Source organism: Cervus canadensis, chromosome 14 (assembly GCF_019320065.1).
Source record: "Cervus canadensis isolate Bull #8, Minnesota chromosome 14, ASM1932006v1, whole genome shotgun sequence".
NCBI classification, from domain to species: domain Eukaryota; kingdom Metazoa; phylum Chordata; class Mammalia; order Artiodactyla; family Cervidae; genus Cervus; species Cervus canadensis.
Window position 1 is genome coordinate 14047267 of NC_057399.1, and position 23740 is coordinate 14071006.

At 49.4% G+C, this 23740-nt stretch overlaps 2 protein-coding genes across 6 annotated transcripts; both read left to right on the top strand.

Annotated features, from left to right (window-relative positions):
* Nucleotides 1-28: 28 nt before the first annotated feature.
* On the top strand, nucleotides 29-7260 carry FANCG (FA complementation group G). 5 transcript variants are annotated; one of them, XR_006273012.1, is made up of 14 exons: nucleotides 29-1898; nucleotides 2088-2178; nucleotides 2661-2792; nucleotides 3019-3221; nucleotides 3718-3853; nucleotides 4029-4159; nucleotides 4253-4399; nucleotides 4528-4679; nucleotides 5048-5114; nucleotides 5377-5666; nucleotides 5819-5865; nucleotides 6033-6188; nucleotides 6677-6768; nucleotides 6885-7026. XR_006273012.1 is itself a non-coding variant. In XM_043487345.1 (14 exons), the coding sequence occupies exons 1-14, from the start codon at nucleotides 1803-1805 to the stop codon at nucleotides 6979-6981; spliced, it is 1869 nt and encodes a 622-aa protein (XP_043343280.1). In that variant the 5' UTR covers nucleotides 29-1802; the 3' UTR covers nucleotides 6982-7260. The 5 variants fall into 5 exon arrangements, 2 of the variants coding, with proteins under 2 accessions (XP_043343280.1, XP_043343281.1); XM_043487345.1 differs by having other exon boundaries at nucleotides 6645-6768; nucleotides 6885-7260; XR_006273013.1 differs by lacking the exon at nucleotides 6885-7026 and having other exon boundaries at nucleotides 6025-6188; nucleotides 6645-6768.
* Nucleotides 7261-8787: 1527 nt separating this feature from the next.
* LOC122453353 (valosin containing protein) lies at nucleotides 8788-23045 on the top strand. The gene is given in 18 exon segments (XM_043487344.1): nucleotides 8788-9061; nucleotides 12798-12909; nucleotides 13095-13267; nucleotides 14351-14417; nucleotides 14419-14494; nucleotides 15058-15188; nucleotides 15858-15989; nucleotides 17045-17147; nucleotides 17830-17963; nucleotides 18042-18177; nucleotides 18573-18685; nucleotides 19100-19264; nucleotides 19355-19477; nucleotides 19725-19937; nucleotides 20109-20417; nucleotides 20691-20846; nucleotides 22080-22234; nucleotides 22385-23045. Coding segments are annotated over 18 exon segments (2421 nt in total). The 5' UTR covers nucleotides 8788-9044; the 3' UTR covers nucleotides 22491-23045.
* Nucleotides 23046-23740: the final 695 nt, after the last annotated feature.

The following is a 23740-nucleotide window of genomic DNA, read 5'->3' on the forward strand; positions in this document are numbered from 1 at the left end:
CTAAGACCCTTTGAGAAGTGGTGAGAGTTGTCTGAATTCACTTCTCCCAATTCTTTGCAAATCACCACTGTTTTTCCACCTGCCATTTCCCTTTGCCATGGGATGTATCTTACTAAATTCTTTTGCTTTGGCCGATAACAGAGCCGCGTCACGGGGCACAGACTCACTGTCTGAAGCCCCAGTAGTACTGCGATCCTCCGTGTGTGCTCACTTCAGAACACTCTGCCCTCTCTCCTTTGGAGGCCTCCCTGGAGCAGACCTGTTTGCCCATCTCACACACCTTGTCCCATTTTATTCCTGACTTGGGGCCTAAACTGTATGAACCTGAAGATCCTCAGGTGTCTCCGTCGCCCCTCTATGTTGTGTTAAAGTGCTGGCATGAAATCCTCATGGAAATGTCCACTCAAAACATGGGAAAGCGGTTTCTGAGAAGGGTAGCACTGGGGTTTGAGGGTGCCCAGAACAGGAAGAGATGAGACCACTTGAAGAGATGAGGTATATGATTTGCAAATAATTTCTCCCACTTTGTGACTTTTCTTTGACTTTTCTTGTATTTCTTTTCTATTGAGAAATCATCTCTGAATTTTTTTCCCCCAGTTTTACTGAGATATAATTGACATCACTGTTTAAGGTGTACAGCACAATGGTTTGACTTACATCTTTGATGGTGTCTTTGTGGCAGAAGAGGTTTTAATTTTAATCGAGTCCAGTTTATCCATTTTTAGTTGACTGTGTAGATGGCAAGGGTCGCAGTTTGTTTTTTCTTTGCATGTAGAGCTCCAGTTCTGTTGCCTCCGTTTGTTGAGGATCGGGCAGGTACATCTGAGCAGCGCAGGGGGCACAAGCCGGGGGCTGCGCTGCCAGCCAGTCGGACCGCATGTGGTTGAACAGACTGGAGAGCATGCTGGTACCTCACGGTGATAGGATGTGCCGATTACCAAGGGTCTCCGTCCCCGGTCGGTTCTTATTTATTTAACTTATGGCTGCGCTAGGCCTTTGGTGCTGCACCTAAACTTTCTCTAGTTGCCGGGAGCAGGGCTACGCTTCCTTGTGGTGGCGGGCTTCTCCTTGGGTGACTTCTCTTGTTGCAGCTGGCAGAATCAATAGTTGTGGCTCCGGGGCTTAGTTGCCCCGAGGCATGTGGGATCCTCCTCCATCAGGGATCGAACCGTTATCGCATTGGGGATCTCAATCACTGGACCACCAGGAAGCCCTGGTCCGCACTTTTTGAAGAGACTTCTGGGGCTGGACTTTTCCTGGCGGCTCCCACTGGTACTACAATTCCCAGCATGCATAGGGCGGGCCAGCCTGCCGCGGCGGGGGAGGTTCCCGGCCCGTGTGGGCCTTTGGCTGGGAGGGAAGGGCTTCGCCGCGGGTTCCGGGTGTTTGAGGTCAACTTCCCAAGGCTTTGGCAGCCTCGATGGCTGAACTGCGGGACGGCGAGCCCTACGACCTCCCCACTCAGACACGCCTCCGGCCTCTGGTCTGGCCCCTTCTTTCAATTTCCCGCGAGGAGTAAGTAACCCTTGAAGACGACCAACCGGCGCCTAGCATTTTGCCAACCGGGCCAACCAGAAGCGCGGGTAGAAAAGGCGGAGGTGGAATCCCCGCCAAGCAGAGGAGAGTCCGTTTCTCCCGGAAAAGGTAGGCCGTCCTGACTGGAACCCCGCGAACAGCAAAGGATTCTTGGCCGGGAGCAGAAGTGCACGAACCCTTTCTTCCTTGCTCAGTGGGGGCTCCAGAGGGGCCAGGTTTACCCTTCAGCAGCCCCTTTCAGGTGTCTGGGCCCAGCCTTGGCTATCATGGCTCACAAGACTCCTCTGGGCTCTTCTGCCTCACACGTCAGCTGCCTGGACCTGTGGAGGGAAAAGAATGACCAGCTAGTTCGACAGGCCAAGGTAACGCGGTTGCTGGGACCCTTGCTTTGCAACCCCCAGATACCAGGACAAGAGTATGCAGTGGATTTACTCTGGCCAGTGGGGAGGGGCTGAGCTTGACCTCCCCTAAAGAACCAGAAATGGCTGGAGAATGACACCCCTTGCCACAGCTGCAAGGAAAGTACTGTTATCCCATCCCACAATTGACAGGTTGCTCAGGACTCAAGTTTGCCTCTGAGGCGACAGCAGTTGGCTCAGAATGCACTGGAAGGGCTCAGGGGACTCCTCTGTAGTCTGCGGGGTAAGTAGGGCCTTCCCCAGGATGGTCACTCCTGCCCTCCGCAGCCAGAGACCAGTTCCTCTTCTGCATGTCTAGAATTGAGGCGATTACTCAGGGGGTAAGGGGTCCTGTTTAAGACACAGACAGGACTGGAATGGAATCATCTTTGTACAGGTGAATCTCTCCCTTACACACACACACACGCATTTGGAATGGAATCATCTTTGTACAGGTGAATCTCTCCCTTACACACACACACACACACACACGCATTTGGAATGGAATCATCTTTGTACAGGTGAATCTCTCCCTTACACACACACACACACACACACACACACACACGCATTTGAAGGAGCAGTTTCCAAGATGGCCTATTTGGGAAACATTCTGGCCGTTCTATAATCTACCAGAGTGGGTTCTTTATTGAGGCCATTTTGCTTGGGGTGGGGTGATCTCTTTCACCCGAGAGTAGTCTGTGAGATCAGCGTTTGTTGCTCCAGGGCTCCCGGCGACTGTTTCTGTTCTCCCTTTGGAACTGACTGTCATCTGCAACTTTATCACCCTGAGGGCAAGCCTGGCCCAGGGCTTCGCTGAGGAGCTGGCACAGGATATCCAGCAGGGCCTAGAGAGAGGTGAGGGCGAGAGCGCCTTCCGTGCCCCTGCCGGCCTCAGTCTTGGCTTAAGCTCTTGCAGGGGGGATAGGAGGAACAACATAATCTGTCACCTTCACAGAGATGCCTTTCTTTGATCCTCCATGTGTCCCTCAGACCAGGAGCACCTTTGTGACCTTCGGGCTCCTGCAGAGAGGGAAGCCAGATGAGGCTACATCTCAGCTCTATTTGTGTGTCCACTCTACAGTGCTGGAGACGCAGGGGCAGCCGGAAGCCAGGCCGGAACACGGGCTCAGGGGGCTGTGGGACTCCGCCCTCCGTGCTTCCTCCCTCCTGCCGGGGCTGCTCCCTGCCCTTCACCACCTTGCTGGCCTGCAGGCTGCCCTCTGGCTGACCACGAACCGTCTTGGGGACCTGACCTTGCTGCTGCAGACCCTGACTGTTAGCCAGGTAATTCAGATAGCGATCTGGATCTAAGGGTCTCTTTCCTCCTCCCACCCTTCCTAGCTGCAGTGTCATCATCATGTGCTGGAAAGGCTGCTGGGTTGGGGTTCAGAAGACCCTGGTTCTCTCAGGACTCTTAGGTGACCTTGCTCTGATTTGTTCCTCATTGGAGGGATTTTCTTGGGAGCTTGATTATCTTGGGTAGAATTAGGGCTCTTGTGACCTTGCTGAAGTCACTTCCCTGCTTCAGTCTTTGCATCAGTAACCCAAACATGGTCCCTGCTCTGTGTCCTCGTGGACTTACCCTGAGTGAGAAGATTCAACATCATCACTACCCCAGATTTTTCTTCCTACCTGTATCCTTTCCCCACAGCTATTAATCTCTTAGAAATGAGGGAACAAGAATCAAGAGGACCCTTGAGTTTAAAGTCCAGTCAGGGCAGACTGAGATAGAGTAGGGGTGGTTACAAGCCTGGAACCTCTCATCATCCTTCTTCCCCAGAGCAGGGCCGCTGAGGATGTGCTGCTGCTTCTGAAAACCTGGAGACCCCCAGCTGAGGAGTCAGATGCTCCGCTGACCCTGCAGGATGCCCGAGGCTTGCGCGATGTCCTTCTGACAGCATTTGCCTATCGTCAAGGCCAGTTAGCAATCTGACTTGTCCCTTGCCCGCCACTTCCTGTCTTAAGAAGTCCTCTGGGCTCACGTCTTTCCTGTCCTGTACCATTCAGCTTGGTGGGACTTCTCTGTGCTCTTCCCCATCAGGCCCGCTTGCCTTGTTGGCCTCTCTAAGCCTACCGCCTGCTTGCCCACAGGCCTCCAGGAGCTGATCACAGGGAGCTTGCCCAAGGCACTGAGCAGCCTGCATGAAGCGGCCTCAGGTCTGTGCCCACGGTCTCTGTTGGTCCAGGTGTACACAGCCCTGGGAACCTGTCTTCGTAAGATGGTAAAGATCGTCCTAGGATGAGCTGGAGAAACCATAGCTTTCTGCTCTGTGAGGGCAGCTGAGGCTCGTGTCCTTTGTGTCCTTCACCCCCAGGGCAGTCCGCAGAGAGCTGTGCTCTACTTGGTTGCAGCCCTGAAAGAGGGATCAACCTGGGGTCCCCCACTTCTGGAGGCCTCCAGGCTATATCAGCAACTGGGGAACATAGCAGCGGAGATTGAGAGTCTGGAGCTGCTGGTTGAGGTAAGGAACTGTGCCAGGTGAAGATGCGGGAAATGCTGAGATGCTTGTGTTGGTGTGACTAGTCAAGGTTTAAGTAGAAGGATGTATAGTTCCTGGAGATTATAGATATACTTTCTTCTTTTTGTTAGGCTTTGAGTATCACTCGTATCCATAAAGCCCGTCAGCTTCTCATTGAGGTAGAGTTATTACTCCCACGACCTGACCCAGCCTCACCCCTTCACTGTGGCACACAGAGCCAGGCCAAGTACCTGCTAGCAAGCCGATGCCTACAGACAGGAAGGTGAGGTCCATCTTGCTCACCTGAGCGCCCCTCCCCACTTCTGATGCCTCCCCTGTGGTGTGACTGCTTCTGTTCTTGCAAGTTGAGAGGATAAATAAGTCAGGGGTGGGACACAGGTCCCCACAGTCAGCTTCCTGCCTTGCTGCTGGACCTGAGCTGGGGACTCTTTACCCAGTCACTAACCTCCTATATCTTGAAAACTCTATAAAGTCTTTTCCCAGATCCAGACTGTAAATAGTGTAGATCCATACTGAGCCAATGTTGGAGTCGCACACCTCACCCTCCCCTCACCCCAGGGCCCTTAGCTAAGAGCTTTTGGAGGGCCCTGCTATGGCCTAAGGTGAGGCTTGTGGGTTATGACTCTTCAGGGCAGCGGACGCTGCAGAACATTACCTGGACCTGCTTGCCCTGTTGCTGGATGGCTCAGAGCCAAAGGTGGGTATGCCACGTTTCTCTGTAGTGGGGTGGGAGAGTTGGAGTTTCCTTTGGAGTAGAGCAGGAGTGCTTTTTTCTGACTTTTCCTCTGCTCTTCTTTCTGTCCATTCTGGGAGACCAGACTGGGAAGGTTCCCAGAGCAAGGGAGATCCAGGGCAGCAAGCAGTGGATGGTCCCTGCATGGTACTAGAGCCTGGTGATGGTATTGGAGGTAGTGGTTCATGTCTCCTCCAGACACTACTTGCATTCTCTCCCACCACAGTTCTCCCCACCACCTTGCCCCCCAGGGCCCTGTATGCCTGAGTTGTTTTTGGAGGCAGCAGCAGCGTTGATCCAGGCAGGCCGAGCCCAGGATGCTTTGACCGTATGTGAGGAGCTGCTTAGCCGCACATCATTTCTGCTTCCCAAGAGGCCTCGGCTGTGGGAAGATGCCAGAAGAAGAACCAAAGAGTCACCACACTGCTCACCCTGGGTCTCTGCTACCCATCTGCTTCAGGGCCAAGCTTGGGTGCAACTGGGGGCCCAAAAGGAGGCAATTAGTGAATATAGCCGGTGAGTCCAGGAAGCCAACCAGGACCCTAGGGGAAATGTGGGGGGATAATTTTGTAACTGGGACCTGAGTTGGTGAGCTCTATTTTTAGTCTACTCACCCTGGAGTTTCTGAGGTTGACTCTTCTCTATCCCTGCTCTCTGTCCCACTCTAGGTGTCTTGAGCTGCTCTTCCGGGCCACACCTGAGGATGAAGAACAGGGTGAGCTAGACTTAGTTTTCCTCTGTGGTGGTGGTGGTTTCCTTTCCATGTGTCCTAGTCCACCAAGAGATTTAAGAGAAAGGGACTCCAAACACAAGAGATACGGCATTGAGGTTTTGGGGACGGTCTGGCTGGAAACATGTCTTGATTTTTGGAGAGGTCCCCAGGGCCTGCTTCCAGCTGTGAGCAGGGGTGTACATCAGATATGGCGCTACAACAGCTTCGGACAGCTGCCCTGATTAGTCGTGGACTGGAATGGGCGGCCCTTGGCCAGGATACCAAAGCCCTACAGGACTTCCTTCTCAGTGTGCAGATGTGTCCAGGTACGTACATGTGCAGGCCGTCAGCTGTGCACAGAAGTGTAAGGACAGAGAGGGCCATGGGGGAGGTACTTGGGGATTAGTTTAAGAGTATGTTCCTTGATAGGAGGGGTGGGTGGGGTTGTGCCTGTATATATGTAGGGATACATAACAGTTGTGCAGACATATGCAAGACATACAAGCTTGTGTGAAGGCCTCCCAGGAGTTCTTTAGGCTTCCTAATGTCTTCAGACACAAAGACCATGCCTGTGCTGAGAGTATGTTGGGCAGGAGCAGGGTCAGCTGAGCCCTTTGTCCTGGGCAGGGAGTGCCCAGGGTTAGGCATTGTTGGCAATGATGTACCCCTGATTCCATGTAGGCAAAACACATCCCTGCTCTAGGCCTTAGTTTCCCCTTTTATAAAATGATGTTAAGTCTATGTCAAGTTCTAAGGCCCTGTGCTCTGGGGTGGGGCTACAGGTAATCAAGATGCTTCCTATCACCTGCTTCAGACTCTGAGGAGGCTGGATCGGAGAGATGAGGCCACTGCTCTCTGGAGGAGGCTGGAGGCCCAAACTGAGTTGCTACCGGAGAATACTGCATGGTGAGGTTTAGGGGGCAGCTGGCTTCTAGAGTCCTTAGGCCTATTGGGGGTGGTGGTGAATTAAGGGAGTGACCTTCTGCCTATCCTCCCTTAGACATCACCCTTTTTGCTTTCAGGTCCCTCCCCCTGTACTTAGAAACCTGTTTGGGCTGGATCCGCCCCCCTGACCGTGAAACCCTTCGTGAGGAATTTCAGACATCTGGAGACTTGTGACCTGTAGCTGCCATGTTTCAAAGAACCAGAACTGGGGCCTCAGTGGGCCATCTGTGGGGAGGGCTTTCTGCTATCCCATCCTTGGGAAATGTGGCTGGAGCTGACCATTCCAGTATATGTCTGGCATTGGAGAGGTTGGTGGTAGTCCTGCAAAATTTGGTCTGGTTACTCCTATTCTGATTCCAGAGAAACCCTGCTTCCACCAACAAGGCATTGACTTGCTCATAGCACCTTTTATCCTGTTTCCCTTTTCATGTGTTGAGTAAAATTTCATATCTACCTGTTGCCTGCCTCCTACATATACTTGAGTGGGAAGGCTCACAGCTTTCTGATTCAGTTGAGTGCCGGTTGTCCATGATACCCTCTCCCAACATCATCTACCTTATGAGCCTTGAGAAGGGGCTAAGGGAATCCTTACTCAAGAAGCAGTGCCTTTAATCCTTGTTGCTGCTGCTGCTGCTAAGTCGTTTCAGTCGTGTCCGACTCTGTGCGACCCCATAGACGGCAGCCCACCAGGCTCCCCTGTCCCTAGGATTCTCCAGGCAAGGACACTGGAGTGGGTTGCCATTTCCTTCTCCAATGCGTGAAAATGAAATTGCTCAGTCGTGTCCGACTCTTAGGGACCCCATGGACCGCAGCTTACCAGGCTCCTCCGACCATGAGATTTTCCAGGCAAGAGTACTGGAGTGGGGTGCTATTGTCTTCTTCGTTAATCCTTGTTACCTGAAAGCAAAAATTCTTAGAGGAGAGAGACAAGCAGACCTCTGAGTTTCAGATTTCCCACCCCCATTCTAATCCCAAATTTGGATTTCCACTGTCTGAGTCAAATATGTCTGTGTCAATAGAGGGTGAAGGGTGAATTCAGTCGACGGGCCCCCAAAGTTGCATATTGAATATAGTTAGGGCTCCCTGGCGATTTGGACATGAATTTGAGCAAACTCGGGGAGCTAGTGAAAGACAGTGAAGACTGGCGCACTGCAGTCTGTGGGGTTGCAGAGGCGTACACGACTTAGCGATTTAACAGCAACGACCTGGCATTTTGGGCCCATGGACTTCCAAGTCTCAGTGTACAGTTTTCTTACTGCCTTGGGCTCTGTTGAATCTGCTGTGTGTTCTGTAGCTGCCTTTTGACTCCTTTCGGGACTTGAGTCCACTCCCTCCTTTAGCCATGAATATTAATAACTAGTGGAAAGGAAGCATGTATCTCCAAGCCCCGAGAAACTGTAAAGCCTATGGGATTACGATTATCAAAGGGTGTAATGACGATAGGGTAGAGTGGATTAAGAGCTGGGGTGCTAGTCAGAGTCCAGAATAAAGGTGGCTGGAGCCGGCGTCCTGAGGAGCAAGGAGAGGGGTTAGAGTGGATACTCAGGCTTTGGAAGAAGACGGGTGTGTAGTTTATCAATACAACTGGATTAGACTAATATAAGGGTTCAATCCATTGTGCCAGGTTTTTCTAGTAGGGTAAACTCAGGAGCCAATGAACTGGAGCCAAGTGGGAGAGTCTGCCTCCCAGGGATAAAGGCTCTCCTTTCGCCAGTCGATCTGGCCCTATTCTTTTCGTTGATTGGTCGGAAATCCCAATCCGTCGAGGAAGCGTATCGTTGCGGCCAATTGACGTGGCGTTACTAGGCGTGTTGCGCCCCTGAGGCGGGAGCCAGGCCACAAACGAATTTCCTGATTGGCTCCAGTCCGCGGGTTGCTGGGGAGAGGCACGGAGAGGCGGGCGGGAGTCGCCACGGCAGACGCTGATTGGCTGGGGTGAGAGCACCTCTCCTTCCGATGATTCGGCTCTTCTCCGCTCAGTCTTAGCGAAGCGTCTGCAGCCGTCGTTTGAGTCGTCGCTGCCGCTACCCCCTCGCGGATCAGGCGCCAGCGCCGCCCGCCCGCTCGTCCACCGCCCTAGTGCCGCTGGGAGGAAACAAGAGGGAGGCTTGCGGGTTTGTCGCCGCCACTCGCCCCCTCTCCGGGAGAGCCGAGTCCCGGCCCAGTCGGTCGCCTGCCACCCCTCAGAGCCGTTACCCGCGGTCCGCCACAGCCGCCGGCTGGGAGAAGCGCGCGCCATGGCCTCCGGAGCTGAGTGAGTGTGTGCGCGTGCCCGTCCGCCCCCTGTGGGTGCGCGCACCGGGAGACCCACCGCGCTGGGTAGGCCCGGCCGGGCCTGGCTGTGGGCGCGTCTTGGAGGTGGAGACAGGGAACGAGGGAGAGGGAAGAAGAGGAAAGGGGCGAATGAGGAGCCGCGGACCCGGGCCCAGCTGCGCACCCGCGCGCCCCCTAGGCGGGGCTTGAGTTGGGCCTGGGTCGGGGCCTGGGCCAGATCGTGCTGTGTCATGCAGGCCCGGGCCGGCCTCATTGGCTCCTTTGGAACGGCCGTCCCGGCCTAGTGAGGTCTGCGGGCTCACACTGACGGCGCAGAGCCCCGGGGCCTTGCGGCGCCCACCTGCGATCTGATCTACCACCCGCTTTGGGCCTTCGGTCCCAGGAGAGCGCAGGCCCCGCGGCGGGCCCAACGCCCTAACTGGGCCCGGTGGGCGTGGACTTTGAGCCACGTGAAGGCCTTAGCCCGGAGACCGAGGCGGAGGCCGGCGCTGGGAAGGGCCTGGGAACTCTGGGAAGCTCACGAAAGCCCTTTTAGAGCTGGGTCGGCGTGGCCCGTAGTTGAAGACCTGAGTGGTGAGAGGCTGTTGAGGAAAGGGCAGGCCCAGCCGTTCGCTTCTGGCAGCCTTCATATTAATACTTGAGGCCTGTTATTCATACGAGAAGGCTTTCGTCAGTTTTCCTTGATGTTGTGAAATGGGGTTCTTTAGGTTCTTGCTAAAATTCAAATCTCAGTTTTTTGTCGACCTTTCTAGATTTCAGCCTTTGTGTGTGAAGGTTAGAGTTCCCTTAAACTCACACATTCCTTTCCCTAAGCAGCTATGTTGAGAAATCCTGGGCCCTCTGCTTAGGAAAGCATCAGATAAAACCTGACCATCTCTGCCCATTTTAGACTCAAGAGCTTTAGATACTGGGGGTATAGGGGGAGACACTGCCATCCTGTGGAAACCCTTCTATGCAAATCACTTTACTGAGTTCAGAGTTTAGGTGGTTTTTTTTTTTTTTTGAGACTTGTTCCTTTTTTTCAAGTTTCTGAATTGAGATGAAGTATTACTCAGGTGCCTATTTAAAAGAACTACTTAATAATTAAAGTAGTCTCTTAGTCTTTAGTTTCCAAGACTGAAAGTAAAAGTCCAGAATTCTTGGAACCTGGAGTCATAAGACGGTTTCTGATCTCTAGGTCATCTTGCTGACCCTTACCTGAACCCTGTCCAAGTCTCCTGTGGCCCGTTGGGGTTCTGAAAGGGGCCTGAATCATGCCGACTACCAGGAGGATGTCCCCCAAAACAGTTCTCCGGGACTGTTGGCCCAGGATCAAACTGAATTCTGTCATGTAGAGGTTACTTCCTTTGATCTCAGTAGATAGATGTGGAATTAAAGGTCTTTAAGAGCATCCCACTCTTCTCCAGTGCCAGAGTCAGGAACGTAGGCAGAATGGAGATTTTCCTAGAATGCAGCTTTGGGGTTAAAATACAAAGTGATGGCTAGAGGCACCTGACATTTAATTTTTTTCTAGCCCTAGCCCTATACATCAGACAGGAAGATGGGCAGGCCTTGAAGGATATTTTGATGCATGGGAGAGAGGGAGAATTGATGGATTTAAGTTGCCCTCTCATATTGACCACGGTGCTTTCCAGGGTGTTTATAAGCATTGGAAGAGTATGCCCCTGCAGCATTGTGATCACCACTTTTGGGTTAAAAAGTTAGTCACTCAGTCGTGTCCGACTCTTTGTGACCCCATGGACTGTAGCCCACCAAGCTCCTCTGTCTGTAGAATTCTCCAGGCAAGAATACTGGAGTGGGTTGCCATTTCCTTCTCCAGAGGACTTTTGGGTTGGGGGAGGCAAATTTAAGCTAAGGAAACTCCACTCTTGGAAGTTAGTTTAAAGGGAATAAATAAAGATCCAGGTTATGTGAGAGGGTCAGCAGAAAACTTATAACATTTTTATATGAGTGGGATTTGTGTAATATTACTTTTGAATATATCAGGACCAAAAAATGTAAAAAAAATCCTGTTAACTTCCTAGTTGTTATTCTAGAGTACAGACATCTTTTTTTCTTGCGAATTGTGAAGATATTTCCAGTAAGAATACTATTTTGTCTTTTGTTGGCTGATAATTCCCAGATCCTCGAATGGTGCCTGGTGTATTTATGGAATTCTCAAGGCAAGAATACTGGAGTGGGTAGCCAGTCCCTTCTCTAGGAGATCTTCCCAACCCAGGGATCAAACCCAGGTCTCCCACATTGCAGGCAGGTTCTTTACCATCTGAACCACCAGGGAAAAACATATATATGCGTGCATGCTAAATTGCTTCAATCATGTCCAACTCTGTGCAACGCTATGGACCATAGCCTGCCAAACTCCTCTGTCCATGGAATTCTGCAGGCAAGAATACTGATGAGTAGGTGGCCATGTCCTCCTCCAGGGGATCTTCCTGACCCAGAGATCAAACTCGAGTCTCCTGCATTGGCAGGCAGGTTCTTTACCGCTAGTGCCAGGAAGCTCACACACACACAAACACACCCCTTGTTAATTTGTTGAGTGAAGAAATAGTCCATGGGAAGTGTTTCTTTTTATTTATTCCTTGGTGTCTTCCATTGTCTGGCCTCCTTATTTGGGTTAATGCCCATGTTTTCCTGAGCCTTAATAAGAGAAGGTAAGACCTTCTCTTCAAAGGGAGAGCCCACAGAGAAATTGGTGTTGGGAAGTGGTTCAGGTAGTTTATTTAGGTAGTTTAAACTGAGTCAGACTCAGGCAACCTTGATTTAGACAAGAGGGATTTGGATTTGTCACATGTCTCAGCACTTCTTGGTTTTAACTTTTTGAACCAACTCCATGGAGTTGTGTGTCTTTGCAAAGATAACTGTGAAACTCCATTTGAGCTTGAGCTTCTTTCTGGTGAAGATTCCAGATCTGATAGTGTTGTGTGTTCGCTTTTTTCAAATATGATGGTCTTTATGCTTTGCATTCCTGTGGTGCACAGAATGCTCTGGCGTTCAGCAAGTTTAGCCAGTAGGAAGGGTAATTCTAGTGATTCTTCTTCATAGTTTCCAGGCTTACTCTGTGGGGCTTGGGGCCTCTCTCAGCCCCATGGGAGGTTGTCTTACTCACTGCAATAAGGTCAGCAAAGAAAGAGCTTGTGCTATGTTCTGCAATGCTAATCATACTAAACGTCATACCATATGCCAGGCATTCATATCTCACTTAAGACAGCCCATTTTGCCTTCAACATCTCACTATTTTAAGATAGTAATCCTCTGAGATGAGTGCTATTGTAGTCCCCATTTTATATTGGCCTCCAAAGAGGTCAAATCACTTGCCCAAGATCACAGCTAAGTGGCAGGGTTGGAATTCAGACCCAACAGGTCTGACTGCAGAGCCCCTTCTCTTAATTATTATTCTATACTGTTTATTTTCATTTCTCCAATTACTGCTCAGCCTCCACTTTTGTTTTCTTAGTTTCCTGACCCTAGGCAAGATCACCTGGGGCCTTACAGCTAGGATACCAGTACTTGTTATAATACCAAGAGTTGCTGAAACAGGAATTGTAATATATACTCAATAAGCATTCTTGATCTTGACTGACTTTCTCTTTATTTGGGCTCTATGTGGGGACAACTTCATCAATGCACTATTTCTTTCCTAAGTGTGAGTTTTAGAGACTGGTGGGGACATTGCTGGAATTTGTTTTGGAACTGACTTCTTTTTCTCTTTCTAGTTCAAAAGGCGATGATTTATCAACAGCCATTCTTAAACAGAAAAACCGTCCCAATCGGTTAATTGTTGATGAAGCCATCAATGAGGACAACAGTGTGGTATCCTTGTCCCAGGTAAGTTGGGTCCACAGTCCAATCTTTGCTTACGGCACTTAACCTGAGGGCTTTTCCCAGGTTTCTTCTCTCATTTTTCTTGCAGTGACCACAGATAGAATGGGGTTTACTGGGAATCCCAACGTCCAGGGCTGCTGCGTATCCCCTGGCCCAGTGACCCAAAGGCCTTAACCTTCTTTCCCCAGCCCAAGATGGATGAGCTGCAGTTGTTCCGAGGGGACACAGTGTTGCTGAAAGGAAAGAAGAGGCGGGAAGCTGTGTGCATTGTGCTTTCTGATGACACATGTTCTGATGAGAAGATTCGAATGAATAGAGTTGTTCGGAATAACCTTCGCGTACACCTGGGGGATGTCATCAGGTGTGTGTGGAGTTCTTGGCCCCTCAGGGATGGGAGGCCAGAGGCTGCCCGCTGTCCAGGCAGTACCCCCACAGAGGCCTTGGACCTGCAGATGTTGGGAGCTTGCAGGCCATGGGAAGACTTAGGTTTCTAGGTTGTCTTTAGGCTTTGGGTCTGCCTCTGGGACTTCAAAATCTGCCTCTGCATGACCCTTGGGACAGGTTGGCATTTCTTGACTTTCTTGGTACCTTTATTTTTTTCTACCAGCGGTCACACCATAGACCTTGGTTTAGGATGCCATTTGAGGGTTGTATCTGCCAAATAAGCTTATAGCCTTGCGTTAATGGCTTTTGTTGGGGCTAGGATGAGATGGAGCATGGGCATGGAAGGTGGACTCCTAGCAGGTTTGTATAAAGATCCAAGCTAATCGAGGTGAGAGGCATAGTTTGAGCCAGGCCTAGGATAGTTCCAGTCTGAGTGATTTTAGACTTTAGGCAAGAGGTTTCTCCATCTTGAAGTCATCACTGGCCAGTGCTACCCAACCATCTTGTCACCTGGCCAGGAACATCTCAGGCTTCTGATTCTTTTTGGGGGATTCTAGGTTTTATGGAGCCTTCTTCCTGGAAGTGCTTAGTCACTTTCTCAAGGTGCTCTGACCACCTGACCGAGATGATTTTTTCGCTTGTATTTCTCTGACCCTGACACTTGTCAGACTGAGGTCCCCTTTTGTAATGTTGGGTTACCAGTAGTAACCAGAATGGGTCATCCCTGGCTATGTCTCATTGAAGACCTTCCCTTCTGTGTCTTCGTGGGGACTCCAGATGTGTGGGTCTTTCTCTGCCTCACTGATGGTGAGTGGGCAGTCCCAGCAGCTTCTTCTGGAGGCCCCCCTCCGCCCCGTCACCCTGCCCTGCCTGTGACCCGTTCTGCTTGGCTGGTGCTCTGCCCTCGCTCCCGTCCTACCCTCTTGCCTCTCCTCACCTAAAGCCATCCCTGCCTTTTCTCTTTCGCTCGCCATCAGCTCTCTGTGCCAGGCCCTTTTGGACACCCAAGTGCTTGGGGCTGCAGTGTGGTTGGTAACGTGGAGTCTGCTTGCATCCTCAGCATCCAGCCTTGCCCTGATGTGAAGTACGGCAAACGCATCCATGTACTACCCATCGATGACACGGTTGGAAGGCATCACTGGCAATCTCTTTGAGGTTTACCTTAAGCCATACTTTCTGGAAGCTTATCGACCCATCCGGAAAGGTGAGAGATAATTCTAAGGACTGAACTCAAGGGCTGTTGTAGGGATACCCGACAGTAACCCTTGGTCCGTCTTTGTCTGTTCTCCTACGTGTGTGCACACACGCATTCTGCACTGGTATGCTCTCTCCTTTCCCGCTTCCTTGCACTTCCCCCTTTTCCCGTTCCCACTCCTTGCTCCAGTACAGTAAGCTGTCTTTCGTATCTCTGAAGGAAGAGGTGGGCCATTTGGGGTGTATCACAGTCCACAGTGTATTTAACACTTGGCGCAGTTCTCCTGTTCGCGGTTGTTGTGCAGGCTTGGGTTATATATACCCTAGAAGTCAAAAGTCTTACGGGCTTCTTCCTGGCACATCAGGTTTTATTCACTGTCTTTTAAGGGGCAGAAGGGCTCTTCACAGTTTAGCTTTCTCTTTTTGCCTGATGCTTAATAAGATGTGGATGAGAAGGAGAAAGGACAATATCTAGTGAACTTGGCATTCTAGATCCCAGGTTCTGATGGGGAATTCTTAGCTTTGTCTGGTGATAGGCACCTCTGACTGCTCTTGTGCTGATTGCTCTCACAGGAGACATTTTCCTTGTCCGGGGTGGAATGCGTGCCGTAGAGTTCAAAGTAGTGGAGACAGATCCCAGTCCTTACTGCATTGTTGCTCCAGACACAGTGATCCACTGTGAAGGGGAACCTATCAAACGAGAGGTGAGTTCTCTTCCTGATCCCGGTACCCTACTTTGTGAGTGCTCAGCGGGGCAGTAGTGTGGTAGTTCAAAAGAATCCTCAAGCTTGATGGTTAAGCTACTTCCCAGAGGTGGAAAGCATAGCTATTCATTTCTGGACCTAGGTGTTTTTAAGAAGTATCTGATATCAATAATTTTTAAAATCTAGATTGAGTCTAATGAGTCTAGTGGTTGAAATAAATTTTGAAGAAGCGATGCTGATGATCACATCTAGACCCCTGCCCGTTTCCCACAGTTTCTAGCTTCAGGTCTTAGGGGAGCCCACCGCAATAAGAATAAGGACAATGTAATAAGGAAAGGCTATGCTAGAAATCTTTGCCATGGAATAAATAAACAAATATACGGTAAAAGCAAAGATTGGAAATTCCCTGGCAGTCCAGTTGTTAGGACTCTGCACTCTTACTGTTGAGGGTTTGATCCCTGTTGGGGAACTAAGATCCCACAAGCTGCGCAGCATGGCCATATGAATAAATTCTTGCCCTAGGGTTTTTTGAATTTTCTTTGAGGCATGATCCCCTTAGAGGAGAACCTTCTCATATAGCAGATTCTCTACACCAGCTTTAGAGAAACTCAGCTTTTGCTGATCGTAGCATTCTAACCTTCTCCTTTTCTTTTTCTCTTCCATCTTCAGGATGAGGAGGAGTCCTTGAATGAAGTGGGCTATGATGACATTGGTGGCTGCAGGAAACAGTTAGCTCAGATAAAGGAGATGGTGGAGTTGCCCCTGAGACATCCTGCCCTCTTTAAGGCCATTGGTGTGAAGGTGAGTATTCTGGGCTCTGTTAGCCTAGGGTGGTGATTAACAACTACTCACTGTCTAATCTTAGGACCTGTTGTCATATTTGTGTTTCATCATTGCCTTGGATTTGAGAGGAAGTACTACATTCAGGCTTATAAAACACTCTAAATTCACTAAAGCTGCTAATGGTCTAGAACAGAGTAGGCCAGTTAAGTTCTCTGTTGAATTTCTTTTCTTAATTACAACCCTTCAAAATGTAAAGACCGTTCTTATCTAATGGACCCTATAAATATATAAATAGTCTGTTTTAAATGTTTATTATTTTAAGTCTTACCATAGTTTGCCAACTTGTCTAGAACAGTGTTGTCCAATAGCCATAAAGGAAATTTGCAGTGTGAAGGATCCTGAGTCCAGAATATTTGAGAACTGCTGGTCTAAAATGTAACATCTCAATTGTTCCTATATCATAGGACACCCTGAAGATGAAGTTTCCATCTATCCCTTTCCCTAGTATACATTGTGTAAATAAATTTATCTTTTGGGGGGATACTTTTCCATATCCTTCCAGTGGATGAAGCCAGAGAAAAGACAACTTCAAAGAGGAAAACTTGTGGCTTTTGGTAGGGGAAGGCATTCCAACATGATAATAAATCCTAGAGGGTTGTGATTATAGGAGTGAGTGAGCCTCTGGCCAACACTCTTAAATGGCTGAGCTAGTTCTTGGCTCTTACCTGTCTAAAGTCATCCCCTTGGCCTAATGCCCTCTAACTTTTCCTAGATCCAGGAGCTTCAGATTCACTCACACTAAGAGTTTCTTAGTGTGGTTTCTCTGCTCTCTTGTCTCCTATGCATTCATAAGTATTGTCAGCTTTCTGGCATTATTATCTCTGCTGCAAAGAGGAGTGAGTATGGTCTGAAGTAAAGTGTCTTCCTAGCAACTGCTATTTGAGGGCTCATTCAGAGTTGAGCTCTAATTCTCATCCTGTTTAAATAGAACCCTTCTTAGGCCATTTTAGGGTACCTGGGGTTGGGAGAAGATGAGAGTCTGAACCTAATCAACCCTCTGAACTGGTCCTCAGCCTCCTCGGGGAATCCTGCTCTATGGACCTCCTGGGACTGGGAAGACCTTGATTGCTCGAGCTGTGGCAAATGAGACTGGCGCCTTCTTCTTTTTGATCAATGGTAGGAGACTTGGTTCACTTTGTGTTTGGCTAGACTTCACTCTGAGCTAAGCATGACCCAGTCTCATGAGCAGGAGAACTCGTGGACATGCTCGTTTGTATACGTAGCCTCATGTATACTTCAGTGTTTGTATTCTGAAGTCCACTGCAGACAGATAAGCAGCAAGGGGAGGGTATGCTACCCTGGTGTCCCTTGATCTATCCCTCCTTGAGAAAGAGCATTAACAGGCTGAAGACATTAAAGAGGAGTAAGTTAGAATGAGAACTCCAAATGTCTATGCTTAATTATTTGAGAGGATTTGGGGGAAGACAGGCTGAGATCAACTATCTCTTTGAAGATGATATTTCACTGAAATGATGCTGAAATGATATTTCAGTAGGACCAGTAGGGGTCCAACTGGTGCTGCTTCTGCTCTGGCCAGAGGTCCCACAGCATCTGCTGTCACCATCTTCATACCTTTCAGCTCAACTGAGATAAGTGTATTGAGCCCCTTGACTTCCTTTTATCCTGGCTTGGTGGCTACCCTGAGATAATTGTTGGTAGGGGCTGTGGGAAAGTAGGCAGATGTTACCACATTCTCACCCAGGACCTGTCTCTGAACTAGACAGACAAGATATCTGAATACTTTTGAGATTGAGGAAGGAGGTATTTTTGTCACTGCATGCGTTCTGTTTGCGTTCAGGTCCTGAGATCATGAGCAAGTTGGCTGGTGAGTCCGAGAGCAACCTTCGTAAAGCCTTTGAAGAGGCTGAGAAGAATGCTCCTGCTATCATTTTCATTGATGAGTTGGATGCCATTGCTCCCAAAAGAGAAAAAGTAGGAACTTAACCAAGGGGATAGTAGGGTTTTAAAAGGTCCTGACTTCACTTCTGACCAGACATTCTGTCCTGACAGACCCATGGGGAGGTGGAGCGGCGTATTGTATCACAGTTGTTGACCCTCATGGATGGCCTAAAGCAGAGAGCACATGTCATTGTTATGGCAGCAACCAACAGACCCAACAGCATTGACCCAGCCCTACGGCGATTTGGTAAGGACCCCAAATAACTCTTTTTTACTGTCTTTACTCATGGGGAGATTATGTCTCCAGTGGGCTTAATCCTGTTGGTCCCATATCTGTCCTTTGTCTAAGTCACCTAATCCTGAGGGTTTCTTTTCTTTTTTTTTTTTTTTTTTTTTTGAGGATTTCTTGAAGCCCTTTGCAGTTAGGCAAAGAGTAGGGTCCTTTCTTTCCCTTACTCCATGTCATGTCCAGGGTAACCACCCATCCTGGTTTGCCTGAGACTGAGGGATTTCCCAAGATAAGGGGCTTTCAGTGCTAACACCAGACATTTCCTGGTCACAGTGGGATGGTTGGACTCCTTAGGCCTGGTCCCTTCTTCCCTATGCACCAGAAATGATCCCTGTCTATGCATCATCTCACAGGTCGCTTTGACAGAGAGGTGGATATTGGAATCCCTGATGCTACAGGACGCTTGGAAATTCTTCAGATCCACACCAAGAACATGAAGCTGGCAGATGATGTGGACCTTGAACAGGTGGCATGTTGATGAGGGCTGGCCAGAAGTTCAGATGTCTTGTTTCCAGACAGTTGAAGGGAACTGTTTAGGGACAGAGTCTTCAGATATGAGGCGATTGATTTTAATTCCTGGGCAGGGAAAGGGAGGTGATCTGAGATTGAATCCAGGAAACTAAGGTTGGCATTTTTCTTGGTTTACACTGAATTAGGGTGAACCAGAATATTGGGGGCAGCTTTATTTCCAGGCCCCAAGTGCAGGCTTGAATACTTAAAAGTCCAGCTAATGAAAGGGCTGCTGGTATGTATTTAGGGAAATGGAGGACCCAGTGATAGGAGTCAGAGGAAGAGGGCAGGGTTCTGCTATCTAAGGCAGAAGAGAGATGTCTAAGCTAGGTCTCAGAGACAGGAGAGTAAGTGGATCTTCTCTCTGCAGGTAGCCAATGAGACTCATGGGCACGTGGGAGCTGACTTAGCAGCCCTGTGCTCTGAGGCTGCTCTGCAAGCCATCCGCAAGAAGATGGACCTCATTGACCTAGAAGACGAGACCATTGATGCTGAGGTCATGAACTCCCTGGCAGTTACTATGGATGACTTCCGAGTAAGGGCCACTCTCCCTTTCAGGTACACACACATGCACTTTGATCTCTTTCCTGGCAATTCTCATCCCCAATTTTTCTTCCCTTTTTAGTGGGCCCTGAGCCAGAGCAACCCATCAGCACTGCGGGAAACTGTGGTAGAGGTGCCACAGGTGACCTGGGAGGACATTGGGGGCTTGGAGGATGTCAAACGTGAGCTTCAGGAGCTGGTCCAGGTAGGGTGCTTGGTCCAGGGTGGGTCACTGCCTCAGCACATTGTCATTGAGCTGGTGGTATTGGGGTGTTGGCACATTCATTGCAGAAATTATGAGCATGATTCAGGAACCTGCTGTTCTGAGGTTGGAAGCACCAAGAAGCCTGTCGCCTTACACCATGAGATGGTGTGGGAGGATGCTTCTGTTAAGTTGGGTTTCTTTCAAACTGGGGGAGATATCCCTGAATCTTCTTTCTTTTTCTTCCTAGTATCCTGTGGAGCACCCAGACAAATTCCTCAAGTTTGGCATGACACCCTCCAAGGGAGTACTGTTCTATGGACCTCCTGGCTGTGGGAAAACCTTGCTGGCCAAAGCCATTGCTAATGAGTGCCAGGCCAACTTCATCTCCATCAAGGGTCCTGAACTGCTCACCATGTGGTTTGGGGAGTCTGAGGCCAATGTGAGGGAAATCTTCGACAAGGTGAGCTCCAAGTGGCTGGGCTATCAATTCACTTGCTTGGGAACAACTTAGGGGTAGAGGCTGTTCTTTGGGAGAGGTAAGACCATCCCTTTCTGGCAGCTCAGTTAACCATTTTTCTCGGGTCTGAGAGACCCAGCTGTGCTAATGCTTGAGTCCACCTGTCCCTCACAGGCACGCCAAGCTGCCCCCTGTGTACTGTTCTTTGATGAGCTGGATTCGATTGCCAAGGCCCGTGGTGGCAACATTGGAGATGGTGGTGGGGCTGCCGACCGAGTCATCAACCAGATCCTGACAGAAATGGATGGCATGTCCACAAAGAAAAATGTATTTATCATTGGCGCTACCAACCGACCTGACATCATTGATCCTGCCATCCTGCGACCTGGCCGCCTTGATCAGCTCATCTATATCCCGCTTCCCGATGAGAAGTCCCGTGTTGCAATCCTCAAGGCCAACCTGCGCAAGTCCCCAGTTGCCAAGGCAGGTGCAAGGTCTTGGGTCGCAGGGTCGTGAATCTGCAGGCTGTGGAATGCTCCTTGGTTCCTGGACACGGTTTCATTGGGGATTCCTGGGGATATGGTTGTAAAGGGAAGATGGAAGATTTGAGGGTATTAAGATGATCTAGAATAAGGAATAAAACTGATGGCAGAGGATGGAACAAACTGGAATTGGGAGTGCTTGGGTGGCTCAAAGATCAGTGAACCTCAGGGGAAGAGAGGCTAAAAGCTAAGGTAGCTCTGTTGCTTCTTTTAGGATGTGGATTTAGAGTTCCTGGCTAAGATGACTAATGGCTTCTCTGGAGCTGACTTGACAGAGATTTGCCAACGTGCTTGCAAGTTGGCCATTCGTGAATCGATCGAGAGTGAAATCAGGCGAGAACGGGAGCGGCAGACCAACCCATCAGCCATGGTGAGTCTGCATCCTTAACCCAGATGTGCTCGATGTAGGGAGCCAGGGGACTCTCCACAGTGCCCTAGAGTGTAAGGTTTTGGAAAGTTCATCTGTCTGAGAGGTTTAGCATGCCATGGAAGAGAAAATGCTGAGTAGATAACCACGTCCATCAGGAATTACAAAGACTGAGAAGAAATGAGCACAGACACAAATAGAGCAGGGCTGAGAAGCTAGGATCTATGGACCTATTCCTGGTGTTCCATGGACCCCCTGAATTAAATGCAGAATTTGATACGTATGTGTATATAAGCTCAATAAAGATAGGGACTCTAGTTATCTCGCTTGTTTCCCACTATATCATGGTACAGTGTTGGAAACTGACTTAATGAGCAAATAAATAATTGGCTTTCTTTACCCTTAGTGATGTTTCTCTCCCTCTCATAAAAGCTTATAAACTACAGTGATCCAAAGTCACAGCAGTTGAGTAGCTTCTTAGTAGAAGAGATAGGGTGTGAGCCTGGACTATAAGGAAAATAGAGGTTGGGTGAAGGAAGTAAGTCATGCAAGTCAATTGCTTGAGGAATAGAACCGCAGGAATTGGGAAAACCTGGATACAGTAAAGAGGTCGTGTGTTATGGAAGTGAGGCCTGTGCATAGGGTGTAATTCAGTTGTGATAAGCACTGAGAGTCATTGACATTTTCTGTTTGAAAATATAGGCTTATGAGGTATAATTTACATATTGTAAAATTCACTATTTTTACTATACTATTTCCATGCTTTTTAACAAATATGTTTTAAGTTTTCTAACTACTACCACAGTTGAGATAGACAAATTTCTGTCATCCCAAAAAGTTCCCTCATGCCACTCTTTCCCCTTTCTTTGGCTGCAGCGTGCAGAATCTTAGTTTACCGATTAGAGGTCAAACCCATGCCCCCTGCACTGGATGCCCGGAGTGTCAGCCCGTGGACTGCCCGGGAAACCCCTCTCATGTCACTTTAATCAGCTTTTTGTTCCCACCGTAAGCTCTTGGTAGTGGAATCTGGCCCTACAGTTTTACCATTCCCAGAATGCATTGGCGGGTTTTTAAGCAAGGCATGACTCAGTTTTAGGAATATTGGCCTGGCAGCATATTCAAGTTGGATAGGAGAGGCCCAATCCGCTGCTGCAATAATGGGGTCAGGAAGGCTGGGGAAGGAATCCAGGCAGAGCCTTAACCAGCCCTGGTGGTCTGTGTTTACCCATCCTACAGGAAGTAGAAGAGGATGATCCAGTGCCTGAGATCCGCCGAGATCACTTTGAGGAAGCCATGCGCTTTGCCCGCCGTTCTGTCAGTGATAATGACATCCGGAAATACGAAATGTTTGCTCAGACCCTTCAGCAGAGTCGGGGCTTTGGCAGCTTCAGGTAACTAGGTTTCAGTGGGCTATGCTTAAGTCATCTTGGGGAACTATACAACCAAGGTAGTGGGAGCCCTAAGGACACAAGAGGGCTAATGGTGAAAATCATACACAAGTCCTGTCCTAACCCTCTTTTTTGCCTCTGTTCTTGATACAGATTCCCTTCAGGAAACCAGGGCGGAGCTGGCCCCAGTCAGGGCAGCGGCGGTGGCACGGGTGGCAGTGTGTACACGGAAGATAACGATGACGACCTGTATGGCTAAGTGGTGGTGGCCAGTGAGCAGTGAGCTGGCCTGGCTGGACCTTGTTCCCTGAGGGTGGGGGCGCTCGCCCAGGAGGGACCAGGCGTGCGCCACGGCCTGCTCCATTCCTCAGTGTGAACAGTTCAGCTGCAGTCAGACTCTGGACAGGGGGTTACTGTTGCAAAAAAAAAAAAAATACAAAAGCGATAAAATAAAAGCGATTTTCATTTGGGAGGCGGAGAGTGAATTACCAACAAGGAATTGGGCCTGGGGCCTGCACCGTTTCTGCTGTGGTTTAGAGCAGTGCAGGGAACCTCTGTGGGTGTGAACAAAGGCATTGTCACCAGTCCCCACAGCAAAGCACCTGCACTTCACTCAATGCTGCCCAAGCCCTCCCTTCCCCCACCCAACCTGGGCCGGAGGGCGAAGGGCTACAGTTGCTGGGTGTTTATATAGAAAGTAGGTTGATTTTTATTTTACATGCTTTTGAGTTAATGTTGAAAAACTAATCACAAGCAGTTTCTAAACCAAAAACGACATGTTGTAAAAGGACAATAAACGTTGGGTCAAAATGGAGCCTGAGTCCTGGCCCCTGTGCCTGCTTCTTTCCTGGGAAGGGCCTTGGGCTGCTCCTCACTGCCAAGGCACGCTTCCAAATGTGAAATACTAGAAGTGAGGTTGCACCCTCTTCCCCTCCTAACATTGGTGTGCTGCTGCCTCGCCCAGTGTCTGCGGTCTCACTGGATAGGACTGCAGTGGAGGGCAGGGCACAGCCTGATGCAACTTCAGAAGTGGGGAATGTGACGTCCTCTACCTACATTTGATGGGGATGCTGAGACTAGGCCTGTAGAGTCCCCTTTCCCTGACCAAGGCTGGGTTGCTGTATAGTCTCTGTCTGGAGATGGATGTTCTCTTGATGCATCTTAAAATTTTCATATATTCATGTTCTGGTTGAGGATCACTTACAATTATGTCCACCTTTATGTAATTTGTATTATAAAAACATAGCTTTTTTTCTAATATAAAATCCTAGTTTTGGATGTGTTTCTTTCTAAACTGAACATCCTCCCCTGCTGCTAGTTTTTCAGACGATTGCTTGCATAACTTTGTCCAGGTGTGGTGTGTCCTCTTCGTTCAGCATGGACCAGCGTAATCACCTAGTGTTTCTGGGATTGGTATCGTGGTGCCTTACTGAAGAGTGTGATGCAGAGAAAATAATCTGCTGAATCAACCTAGTCATTGTAGTATTTACACCAGCCTCCAGTTTGACA